Here is a 13254-nt window from a genome sequence, read left to right as displayed (position 1 = left end):
CTACAGAAACTGTTCCGTTACTGTACGAAAGCTGTTACTCGGCAGAGGAAACTGAGTCGAGGATCGTGATGCGACTGTAGAACGTCGTAAAGAGCAGCTTTGAGTATTCAGCCTGGCCGCCTTTTGCCGTTTCTACGGGAAATTCGGCCTTTCTTTATTGATAACCCTGCGTGAATAGGGGAAATCGTTTCCGAATACGCTTCTCGTGAATAAAGCGGCCAACGGGGGATAATAGACGGATGTTTTTATCCCGCTATTCCACGTTTTTCTCTTTTTTCTTTTTTAGTTTTCCTCTTTCTTCGCGTCCCTTTATTGGTCCCTGGTGTTGGGGCTCGTGTTGTTTCGAAGTTTATGTACGCGCGTGAACTGTATGGATTATATGAAAGAATATTCATATAAAAAATATCGACGATAGTTTCACAATCTTATCGATCCTTTATTTCCTGCAGTGAAATATTTGTTGAATCCTTTTCTCTTGTTATTCGCGTTGTTTAGATGTACGTACCTTTCAACTGATAAGACCAAAATAATAAATAATAATACGAATAGAGACACAGAAAATTGAGATTTGTTTTCTCCGCTGATGACGAAGAATGTTTTATTCGGAACTACGAGACAGTAAACCCATCGAAAAAATTTTGTTTGCAGAAAGCAGTGCACTGTACGCACAACATACAAAGATAATTAATCTTTCCAAAAGATGTAACTAAGCAACTCACGCGTCTTTTAGCCATGAAATTTGATAAATATAATAGGCTATAATTTGTACGATGCACCAGATTCTTGTCAAACGCTATAATCAATGAATCTCGTTAGATGTGCACATGTGACTGGAACGTTTCGTTATTTGTTCCATTTGCTTCTCTATGTTGTACATGGAATAACGGCTTGGTTGCGTTTCAAATGTTACCAATATAGCTAATGCCCGGAATTATGTGCCGTCCGGCATTAGGGGAACTCCCCTGTGTTTAATACTTTTCTAGTATATTGCATACACATATGTAGGAGTAGTTGGCATAATATTTGGAAAGAACGTTGTAGTATTAATCTTACTCTTTTCAATTAATTTATTTCAATTAATCATCTTTTGATTATTTGGTTGATGAAAATAATATAACGCGGAGTTATTAGCCCGATAGAAAATTAATTGGAAATAAAGTTATTATTAATTCAATCATTTATATTGGAGCAACACTTACACTAATTAGTGGATAATAACGGGTGGAAAGCAATTAAATCCTGTATCATGTTGTAATATATTATTTATTAAAGCACATATAATTGGTCATTAAATACTTGAACAATTTTGTATTAAACACTGGTATTACAAACGTTCAAATTTATTAATTTTACGTAAAATAATTCACAGATGTTTAATGTTAGCAAGGGCTAAATATGTATAACTACAGCAGTGAAACTAATTAAATTATCCGATGCTCTAAAGGCCTCAACATATATACAGGGTGGTTGGTAACTGGTGGTACAAGCGGAAAGGGGGTGATTCTACGCGAAAAAAGAAGTCGAAAATATACAATAACAATTTTTCGTTCGAGGCTTTGTTTTCGAGAAAATCGACTTTGAATTTTCGCTCGGTACGCGTGCGGTACGTTATAACCGATCTCACTGTAGATAGTTGTCTCGATGGACAAATTTAAAAAAAAAGAAAAAAAATTTTTATTCTATATTTTCGACTTCTTTTTTCGCGTAGAATCACCCCCTTTCCGCTTGTACCACCAGTTACCAACCACCCTGTATATATAGTGTACCTCTTAAAATTTCTGATATTTAATTTATTTTCTCGATCTATTCAAAGCTTTAGAAAAATTTCTTTGACATAACATTCTCTGTGATAGGTATGGAATATTATCAACATATAAAATCATTTAACCATCTCACTTGAAATTAATCAGAGCGTACGGCGAACTCGTCTTTTGGAAACGTAATTTACTTCAACGAGATACCAGATGGGTTTCTCAAGATTTCCCTGTAAAAAAGGAATAATTTCTACTTCTCCTCTGGAACTGAAAGGGACGAGGATGCCGGTGCACGTACCTCCAGTCGTGATCCTAAAAGAATTTGCAATGCAGCCTGGTGGTGGCCGCACGTTTCAAAGTATTTCCTAACTTTAAAGCAGCACCGATAATTAGGTAGACGGTACTTCTCGAATCGATTGTAAAAGAGAAAAACACGCGACCTGGTAGTCACAGCTCGCTGATAAATCGGCTTTGCGTAGTTAGTAAAGTAAATCGGAGATATACATAATCTCATTTCTGGGTGGGGATCGTCAAAGGGAATCCATAAAATCGCGACAACTGCGTCCGCATAGGGTGTCCCTGAAGTTCACGAGATATTCCAGCCAGAAATTCATGGAAAGTAACTATACCCGAATCCCCTAACTTAAGTTGAATAATTCATTCCAAATACAAATACTCGGAAATTCTAAATATTCTATAGAATTAAGAAAAAAAAGCAAAGCTGCGTTTTCAATACATTTCGTAACAGCAATTTTTTCAAAAATATAACAAGTCCTTAATAAACCGAATAAATTTCTTATTAAATCAGACACTTATAGAAACATCGACATACACGAACGAATAACCCGGCGTATAAATGAAACGGTACGTACGAAACCTCTAAAAAAAAAAAGAAAGCCATAACGCTTGCCGCAACACGGTATCCCAAAAGGGCTGAAAACGATCTTTGTTATTAGCGGAATTAAAGAGAAAAAATAAGATCGGTAACCGGGAGAAACGATATCCACCGTACAGAGGAGTTAATAGAACTGAGAGAACAGGGCGGGCGATTAAAAGTGGTTCCATAACAAATGAAACATTCACGATTGAAATTTACGGGGGTTGCGGGTAAGCTCGCAAGCACAGCTTTATTTACGCGAGCCGGCGCCTACTTTGCTCCACGGTAATTACTACGGCAATTACATCGCGATTTACAGTAATTACAAGTTTTACTGGCTGAGCGGAACCCGAATGTGCCGGTCGCGGCACTCTATCCCGAGCGCGGCCACCTTTTGCTATAAAAAGCTCCGGTGGAGCACCGGTAAAAACCATTAATCTACCTACTACATTGCGGTCTACAATACATCTGGACTTAACAGAGAAGTCGTCTCCGCTGCCAGGGGAATTTTTCTTCGACAGACCAGCACCATTTTAATAGTCTCCCTTCATTTCTCCGCTACAAAGGAGGACATTAAGAAACTGGCCAAGAACGCCACATTTTCTCGTGTTTTTCTTTTTCCTCGTGTAATTTGTTTCACCCGTGTTTATTCGTTTGAAAGGGATTTCGATCGCTTGGAAGTCGGATGACAAATACGATTATTCAAAGAGAGACGACACTCTTTGTATCTTTACTCGCTTATTGATGAAAAGGTACATCTATGTGACTTTTCATCTTTTCAGGGTCTTTCTCTTCGAGTGCATCCTTTCCGGATTTTATCGTTAAAGTAAATCGAGTAGTATTTTGTCACAATAAAGTACAAGTTTTACGTATATAATTACCGAAATATTAAATACGCTTCAGATTCCTGAATAGATACGTCAATGTGAAACACTATTTATGCTCTTACATGTTATTCGGCTTGTTCCTGCATCCTGGAATTTTAGAAGAATGCACTGACAAGTAGTGAGAATTTCGACCAAATCATAAAGATAGAATAACATCGAATGTACGTATTTAATTGACATATATGAACATACACGATGCATGTATAAATTTATCGAAATTAATAAAACCGAAGCATCGTATCTAATTAATTCATGCAACGTTGCATGTATGTCATTCAACTTATTGTGAAACGAGAAACTGTTACCAACACCATTAAAATGCTTTAACATAAATTCTCGATTCATTAGGTACTTATGGACAGAGCCGACGTTTTCGAGTCACGGCCGCGTTCGAATATTACAATAATTTTGATTGGTGGGCGTCATATAGTTACCCATATGCGTCATTGCCAGATATTTTCGACATCCACCGTCGCTTATTTGGCATCGTTCGAACGCGTGCTCGGCAAACCATGGCTTATTAGCATCAATAATTTGACAGCATTTAATAAACAATCAGCCAATCTAGTGTCATCTGTCGGTCGAATCTAGTTAAACGATTTAGCCGATAGTAAATTGCACTGTGACATAACATTCTGAATAATTAATAACAGTCCTCTTTCGGACGAGTACGTTCAGTTTTATTTTCTCCACCCTCTACATGTTATATCTCTATTTTATAAAAAAGATAGCGCTATTTATGTAATCGAATAGGAAAAAAATTCTTCTTCCAGATAATTAGATTTGCTTAAAAAAGGTATCGTAACATTTTTTATTTCAATGTAGAAATAATTGTTAATACATATTATGTTCACGAAGAGAAAGTTAGTCAAATATTATCTGTAACAAAAAATTAAGAAACAATCGCAGACCATTTAATCGTCGGAATCGTCAAGTTCGTGAATGTCGTGTTACAAAATTTCAAGTACATTCTACTACTAATTCGATAACGTTAATCCCTTACAGATAAGGAAAATGTACGTAGAACCAAGAACAAATTACTCTTGTTATTACTTTACGACTACGAACCTCGACATTTTCACCCTTTCCTGTTAACGCTATTCCTTTACAGTCGTATTTATGCCGCGGCAAAGATAACGAACGATACTCGAACGGCGCTCAGCTAGTTTATCTGAATAGCTTTGCTTCGTTCCGCCACTATCGTAAAACGGTCCTATATGCTGAATAACGACTGAAGGAAATAATTAACGCAGAAACAAGATCTATCACCGTATAAATCTGGATTACACGCGACGGTGGAGACGACTAGGGCTTAAGAATCTTTTGACATTTTCATTCGACGATTCCCAAGGGTAGGCCAAGTCTTAATTATCTCGACACGAGACAATTTGTCTTAGCTCCAACTTTACAATGGAATCGAGGAATATGGTTCCGTTATCGACGAACTGTAGATTATTAAATTACCAAGGTATCGATTATCATCATCAGGGTTATCCTCAAGACCGTCGAAGTTTATAATTACAGTGGTGATTCTTATACATTTACGGGAAATTTAAGGCGCGAATATGTATAAAATGTGCAGAGTGCAATACTCGTTATAAAATTTAGTAAGTGAAACGAATTTATGCCTAAACTTTATTTATCATAGTATAGTTTCCGTTGTAACAAGTATACGTTAATTAATTTTCCACATAACCAACTCTGATTAAATTGTTCGAAATGAACAACCGTTCACACATTCTCACACGTTCTCATAGAACGTCGACAATTCGCAGAATACACGTTGATAGCTAAAAAATTCACAAAACAGGAGTAAAAATTCTTTGCGCCATTGACATACGGCCTCTTTATCTACGTTTGAGTTATGTGAAAGATTGTTTCGTGCGTCGATAAATTATCAAAAGATTTCACGCTGAAAAGGAACGTGCTTCTTACGATACGCGCAACCAAGAAGCAGAGGGGGGAGGAAGGAGATCGCGAAAGGATTCGCGGCATGCCAGAATAATAACGTTATATTTCATTTTGCCGATGGCGAGCAACGAATGAAAACGTCGGGCAAAAATAAGGCCAGTTAAATTTACGCGTTCGATAAAAAAGAAAATAAACGCGGCTGGTATCTTGGACACGCTCGCCCGAAGGCGATCATCCTCGAGATTCAAAACCCTCTCGCGCATTCGTGGAAACGGAAAGATTACTTATTTACGGGGGCCTGGCAACGCGCAGCAGCTGCCAGGGGATGGAAGAAGACGGCAGCCTTATGTTGCGTTTGATGTTACCTCGAATTGGCTAGTTAAGAAGCAAACCCGTTGATGGATTCGTTTTCCGCGTAGAAAGGTTATTTATGAACCGCACGAGTCGAGGCATCGATCCGTACCGGGAACGACGTGGGGGTTCGAGGATTCTTCGGCAACAGAAACGAATTACGATGCACGCTACACGCATATCTGCCCAATTGGCAAACTAGACGGCTACTAGAATTTCGATTGAAACAAGTTCGAAATAGTCTCCTATTCGATCATGATAATTGACGCTTTTGTCAACGTCAACGACGCTAAAGGGTACTATTCGCTTGTCAGTCCAATCGATTAGACTATGAAACGTTACTAAGGTGGAAATTTGGCAGAACTGTATCAACGATTCGGTATTTTTATCTTCTGATTATCGTAGATCGGTGAATTGGAATATGTATGGCACATTGAATTTTTGCACCATAGGATGAATCTACGTCGAATCGTTCCTTAAGTCAGTCTTGCTTTATTTTGGATCTATTACTATTTATCTACAAACTCAACTTAATATGAAAAGTTTCAACTTCGTCTACTAAAACTTTTCAATATAACCGATATTCATAAAAATACTCGGTGGAACTATGTAACAAATTACCTATAGAGCTATCTTCCTTTTGAAATCATTCAGATATAAAGAAAAATAGAGAACAATCAGTGAACTAACGAACCACCCAACAAAATTGCGAATTTCCACGGTAAATACACTTCCAGTTGCTAAACTTTCGCAAAAGTAATTAAAATCAGTCGACCCTAGCCAGAGGTTGGTGGAGAAGTTACGTTGGCCGATAGTCGATACCTGATCGACCGGACACAACAGCGGCGATCGAAACACGTACAATTATTAAAATCTTACCACGGCTCACGTGATGCGGACTTGCATAACGATGCAAATTGTTCGCCTGGAGTTCGCTAAACGCCATAAAAAAATGGTAGTTGTACCGGCCCACGGTTCCTACGTTAATATTCGTCGTATAACGATAGGAGACGAAGAAGAAGAAACGACTCAGTCATCATTGCTCCCCATTTCTCGACGTTTCATGAGCTTGTAACTGGTTAGAGGCTTTTTCCTTCCAGATCAAGATGTCAAGAAAATGTATGGTTACGCCTAGCCGTGAAATTTAGCCAGCATTTTTCTTGTGGTAAATGAAATTGTTCCAATATAACCGAGCCTGGTGCTTGTCACTGTGGACGTTTTCGTAGTCTGTGTTTGCCGAAAAATAAAGTTCGCGATAAGTTCGTCGGATTGTGACTGCGCCTGTTATATAATACGTTGCGTGAAATTTTTCTTCGTTAGAATTTTAGTTTACAAATGTTGGTCGCATGACCGTCGTTGGTGGAAGATTTGAACTTTTATAATTCAGTTATACTTGTAAAATTAGAACTACATTTACGAATCACAGACTACAAAATTAACATGAATAGAATTTTTTTAAATTGTCATAGGACGAACATATCGGAAATTGGTGATCTACAGTGGCTACAAAAAGTATTTGTACACCACTGTATTCATTATGGTATTTACATACTAATTAATTAAGTGTAATCAAATTTCGTATCATTTAATGATATTTATGTACTATACTATATTATTATTATTATTCGCGAACTATACGAAGACCTAAACGAAATGATCTTCGGCATGATCTCTAAGTGCCTGAACTAGCCATTTTCCTCCGAAGAGCAAAGTTAAATTTGATAACAGAATTTACGAATCTTACGATGCGGGCAATTCAACATAGAAACTTACTCGGCCAATGATATTCAGTCGAAACTGCCGGACCAACTTTCTAACGGTTCATCTCGGGACACTCATCCACTATCTATCCTCCACCCACGATTTCCCGACTTTCGCGGTTATGTTTCCAAACTTGTAGAGAAGCATCAGCGTCGTGTGACCCAAGATGGAAGTCCACGTAACAGTGAGCTATTACGATTGTTTTGTGGAACAAGCGGGTAGGAGAGTGTCATTGATCGATGAGATTGTCCGACCATTGGTCCTCGAAAATGTTCCACGCAATCGTTGATTTTCGACTGACAAGGATGGCAAACGCGTCAGTGAAGAAGGAAAATAAGGAGTGGTATCCGTGATATGTATGTCACCGTGTAACTCGTTAAAACGCGATAACTCCATCTACACGTAAATCTAATCGGGTAGACAAGGCGATGAGGACATCAAACCCCCGTTAACCGCAGCTTGCATCGTCAACCAGCAAGACGACTTGGCCGCCTTAAGCTCGGTCGGAAAGCCACGACCTTAACCGTCAGCGCGTACGTCACCGCAGAATTCTCATGTAATGAGACCTAATCCCGAAGGATGTCTTCGTAGTTTGCGTGCACCACCTTGCTTCTGCTTCTCCCGGGCGCTTTCTATTACCTGGTAAAACTACGCTATCCACCTACCAAACGAATGTGGTTAATTATTCTCCTGGTGGATGTGCGATAATGTTCATACTTGAGATGAATCGCTGGTTTTGATAGTAGAATCGAGAATTAATATCATTTTTGAGAAACTCTTTCGGCCGTTGTTAACACCATATATGGTGGATAAATTTTTTGTTTCAAAATGCAGGATCGGATATTTTGAAATTTGACAGCTAGAGGAAGAAAATATTATGACGCACGTCGGATTACATTTCCGCTTTTTAGTAAGAACGGTAAGTTCTTTTCATCGTTTGGGCGTGAATGTGACGTAGGAAAAGTTTTGTCATACTACGTTGTCCGTGACAGTCATTTGATTCGATACGAATCGCGCGTTCACATTTACGCAAGAGGAAAGAAAATTGTCGAGGTACATGGCAAATTGATAAAAGGAGATTAATTTAGTTTGATTAATGACGAGATTAGATATTTCGAGGCGTTGGTGTGTTCATTGATTTCGAAAGAAGTTCGCTCACACTTCCGAGCGTGATTGATGTTGCCTTGAAAAATGGTTACAATGTAGGTTCAGTTGCGAATAAATCGGTTAGCAAGTATCCCTGCGTATGATTAATTAAAGAGCAGATTTGAATCAAGTATAATTAATTATAAAATTTTACGAGACGTGTCTCTGTTTGTGTTCCATTCTTTTCAAACTTTACAAACACCGATTTACATTAATACGAATATATGATATGTATATATAATGCGTATTATATTGACAGGTATTGATGTTTAGACCAAGCATAGAATAGAAATAAATATTTTACTGTTTCAATATCATTCAGCCAATTTTTATTTCAACACTTTTTGGATTGATTACATATATCGCTATAGTGGGGCGAGAGCAAAGTTCAAATTTTAATTTTAAAGTACAAAGTTTCATTAAAAATCTTAGATAGTAAGACTATCTTTGGAACCTTTGTCGAATTAAACTTTAAATATAGTTTTACGTTCTTTTTAAGTATTATATCAAGTATTATATTACGAGGAAATATCTGTTAGTAACCGCTTAAACTTATAATTAATTTCATGTTAATTTAATTAAGGTTACAGTTAGCGAATTACTGTGAAAGGATACCGGAGGATAATAAAATTTCAAATTTAATCGTCTTCGTCACTTTTAATCCAATTTTTATCCTATTATAGTACAATTAACTATAAATATTTCATCTTTTTTGCTTACAGTTCCAATGATTACTATCAGTGGGGTTGTGGGAAAGAAAGTGCACCTTCCTTGTGATATTCGTTCCAACGACAACGACGAAGTCAGCATGGTACTCTGGTACAAAGAGGGTGCTAGTGAGCCAATCTACAGGTGAGCCATTAAACCTTTTACTTGCATAACCAAAAATACGTAAATTCTACTAACACGAAAACCAACCCCCTTTCTCCTTGAGACAGAAAAAGGAAGGACATTGCTTGTTCGCTATTAGATATTTACGCCAAAGTAATATTGCGATAATCTCAATTTATAAACAGCCAGAAAACACTGATGATCAGTGATAGAAAGAAAAGACACGACGGAACAGCGTGAATAACGAGAGAACACGATAGAAAACTAAATTCTCCCGTACTCCTATCAGCCAATAAAATCCACTGTAATCCCGAATCGTTATTAAAAGCCCCGAATTCATCAGAAGCCTTTAAAAACCAGCCAACGGCTAGAAGGATATCGCGCGAGGCTATGCGACGTCTAAAATTCTCTTGAAACCCGATAATCCGGGAATATAAATTGCCTAGAAGAAATAAAACGGGGAGCACTGCGGGCGTGGTCGTAGGGATGGAGAAGGGACGGTCCAGAAATTCCTCGCGTTATTTTCCACGGTGAACTTCATTTGCTTGCCGACTCGCTATTTCGCTTCCGCGACCCGTGAAATTTTGCATATAGAATGGTGCTTGGCCCGCAAACCTTCGAAGCTCGTCGCTTTCGCGAAGAAGCGCGACACTCTCTATCATAGGGTGGGGGCATGTGGTCGTGGGGGTAGTCGACGTTGCTGCCCGTCGGGTCATATTTAAGAAATGTAATAAGGTGTAAGATATGTGCGGTGGTGGCGATGCATCGTCTCGAGCTTTTCCACCGTTTTCTTCTCTTCCATCCCTAGCAGAAGCGATGTAGGGGTTGAATCGGATGGTTGGAGGCATAGGTCGTTGCCTGTTGTAAAGTCAGTTTAATCCTCGCCGCTAGAGAGGGAACTTTAAATTTAGAGGCAGACAGACACCCCTTGTATCCTCTCGACGAGCTTTTCTTCCTGTCCTCCCCGCGTACCCTTTCCCGGCTGAGGCAGTAAAATATTTATTACGAGACGTGCCGGCTCGCTTATCATACGTGCGCCAGACTGTTAAAGACACGAAATGGCGAATATCGTTTCTTCGGCTTTCACTTGTTTTCCTCGAGTTATCGCGCACCCTCTCATCAACGCTGCGATGTAAAAGCGATGGTAAGCTATTCATCAGAGTTTTTATAAACGAATTGAGAATTCGATTTTTTAACTCGGTAAGAAATTATTTTGAGGAATAATTACGATTTAAATCAATTTGAAATTGGTGACGGGACTTTCTCAATGGATTTAACGACGATCGTACGTGTATTTAAATCCCTAAAATGTTTTTTTATTTTTTTTTGTTTTCAAGAATGTAAAAAGTATATCAAAAGGAAAAGAAAAAGGGAAAAAGACTAGGTTTTGTAAAGATGTGTTATGAAATGAAGCGTATCGAATGTTCACTTTTTAAGAATTGCATTTTTTATTATTACATTTTATTTGTTCTGTTTCAGTTGCTATAGAGAGAAATTCAGTGATATATAGAAAGTTGTGTTTTTGAAATAACATGTAAGCCGGGTGTCCGTATCGGAATTATACGATTTTATGAGTAGCTCGTAAATTCTTAACAAAATCTGGTGCTATACGATGTTTTATTGCTAACATTCACGATCGGTTTATACCAATTCTACGAGGTATAAAAATAGTGCGTGTATTTTACGTACAAAAGTGCACATTTTAGACGCGTAAAACGTGAAAACTACCTCTAAATTAGGTATGTTATCATAGGTCATCATAGGTATGTTATCGAGTGTCTCGTCCATTGCAAGGATACGTTAAAAATCCCTAACGCTCCAAAAGAAATCCGTCAAACTTCTAAGTTTTGAAGAATTTTAAACTTCATCTATTTGTTATCTTCTATAGACTTTCTAGACTATCTAACATATAATTTTATAACTTCAAGTAAAGTTATTTCTTTATAATCTCACACATAGTATATTTACGAAGAAGCCGCAAAATTGAAATCGTTTATAGGCGGTTGTAAATTATTTGCTAATTAATTATGCGAAATATCTAAATATTTAGCATATAAATACAGCAGAGCAAACTAATTATTTCATTTCACACATCAGAGGTGCTTTTAGTTCCAAATGTAGCGCAATAATTTGATTAATAATCCCCCTAATTATATTGCATAACCTTCTTTACAATTGGTCTTAGTCGGCGATAATCTGCCGTTAAATAATATACGCTAGATATGAATTAGGATAGCACATAGAAGCACACAACTCAACCTTTTCAATAGCAACGCAAATATCGTGTTTCTTTTTCGCACATAATTATAAAAAATAAAATTGAATTAATCACTTCGATAACCGTTAAAATTCCAAATTTTGCTCAAAGCTTCGATGTAAATGAAATATTAATTAATATTTTCGGTTTTATCATGTTTCGCTTTATGTTCGTTTTTTAATTTCTATTTTCTACTCCCTATAATCACAGAAATGATTATTTCCTTTACGATGTAAATCATTTACGTCCTTTTCATACGGTTTGCATAATATTCTACGCTTTGCTTATACTCTGTTTATCAATGTAGACCAAATTTATTCGTTCGTTCGTATAATACGAGAAATAATAACCTTTCAGATTTCTTTAATTAATGCGGCATAATGAAAACGTATGCTGTAAAGAGAAAGCGAATACCTCCTGTGATTATGACTAAGCACTGTTATACCTGATAAACAGGGGTAATTTTTTGACTAATCCAACGAAACGAAACGTTGCTCCGCCCTCGAGCAAACCCATGTCGGGAGATAAGCGCTGGCTTGTTTTATATGTAAATCTAGTTCTCTGTATGTCGCGTCGTAAAACTCCGACGAATTATGATATTATATTTGGAATCTCTTTTACGAGTTAACTTGACTGAGTTGTTAACGTTTTTAAATCTACCCTCTCACCCGTTTAAATCACCTCACCCGTGTTAACCCCGTCGCGTAGTTGCCGCTTAATCTCATTTGTAATCCTATTACACCGATTTATTCGGTCACTTGAATGTTTCACCCCGTCAGGACGTTTCGTTCATTCGATTCTCCCGATTATCGATTCATCTACTTCGTTTTCTTGGCTGACCTTATTTCTACGTTTTCTTCCTTCTTATTCTCCAGTTCCTACTGCTCCTCCACTCTACCGTATTTTCTTTAGACTCGGCCACCGTCAGCTTTTTATGAAATTTTCCGTAATATTTGTGAGATCTCCGAACAGCGTCCTGAATTGCTCTTAAGGGACATCGTTCCATCGAATTGAATCTGTCCAATTTCATTCGCTACTCCCCTTAGAAACCTTCTAAATCGCTTGCATTATACGAATGATCGTCCTGGTGTCGTTCTTTCGCCAAAGGGTTAATAGTTTACTATCGAAGCCGTAGGGAGACAAAAGATGAGAGCGTGTTCTGGCAAAAGACAGGGAAACGCTAGTCAAACATGTTGCAACTTGCAACGTCTGAAGTCACTGTTTTGTAGGTATTCGTTCAATAAGTAATTTCTTTAGAACGTATACAATAAAAATTACTAGAATAATTATTATACCAAATTGTATATTGTACAAGAATTCGTTCCGTGGCTTCGTGAATACGAACTTACTAATACAATGAATTTCGACTAAAATATTTATTTTATCCTATTTATCCTACTCATTTCGTTACAATTTCAAGGAATTGAACATTTTTACTAAATACTTCTCATTTAGCAATACTCTCTGATACCAAATTTA

General features: G+C 37.5%; 1 protein-coding gene across 1 annotated transcript in view; it reads left to right on the top strand.

Annotated features, from left to right (window-relative positions):
* Nucleotides 1-13254, top strand: part of LOC117153951 (cell adhesion molecule DSCAM) — a 166180-nt gene that overhangs the window by 91683 nt on the left and 61243 nt on the right. The window contains exon 2 of the mRNA XM_076624249.1: nt 9410-9539. Within this exon, the coding sequence (XP_076480364.1) occupies nt 9410-9539 (130 nt within the window). The remainder of the gene's footprint in view (nt 1-9409; nt 9540-13254) is intronic.

This window comes from Bombus vancouverensis, chromosome 14 (assembly GCF_051014615.1).
Source record: "Bombus vancouverensis nearcticus chromosome 14, iyBomVanc1_principal, whole genome shotgun sequence".
NCBI lineage: Eukaryota > Metazoa > Arthropoda > Insecta > Hymenoptera > Apidae > Bombus > Bombus vancouverensis.
This window is presented reverse-complemented; position numbering and strand designations above follow the sequence as displayed.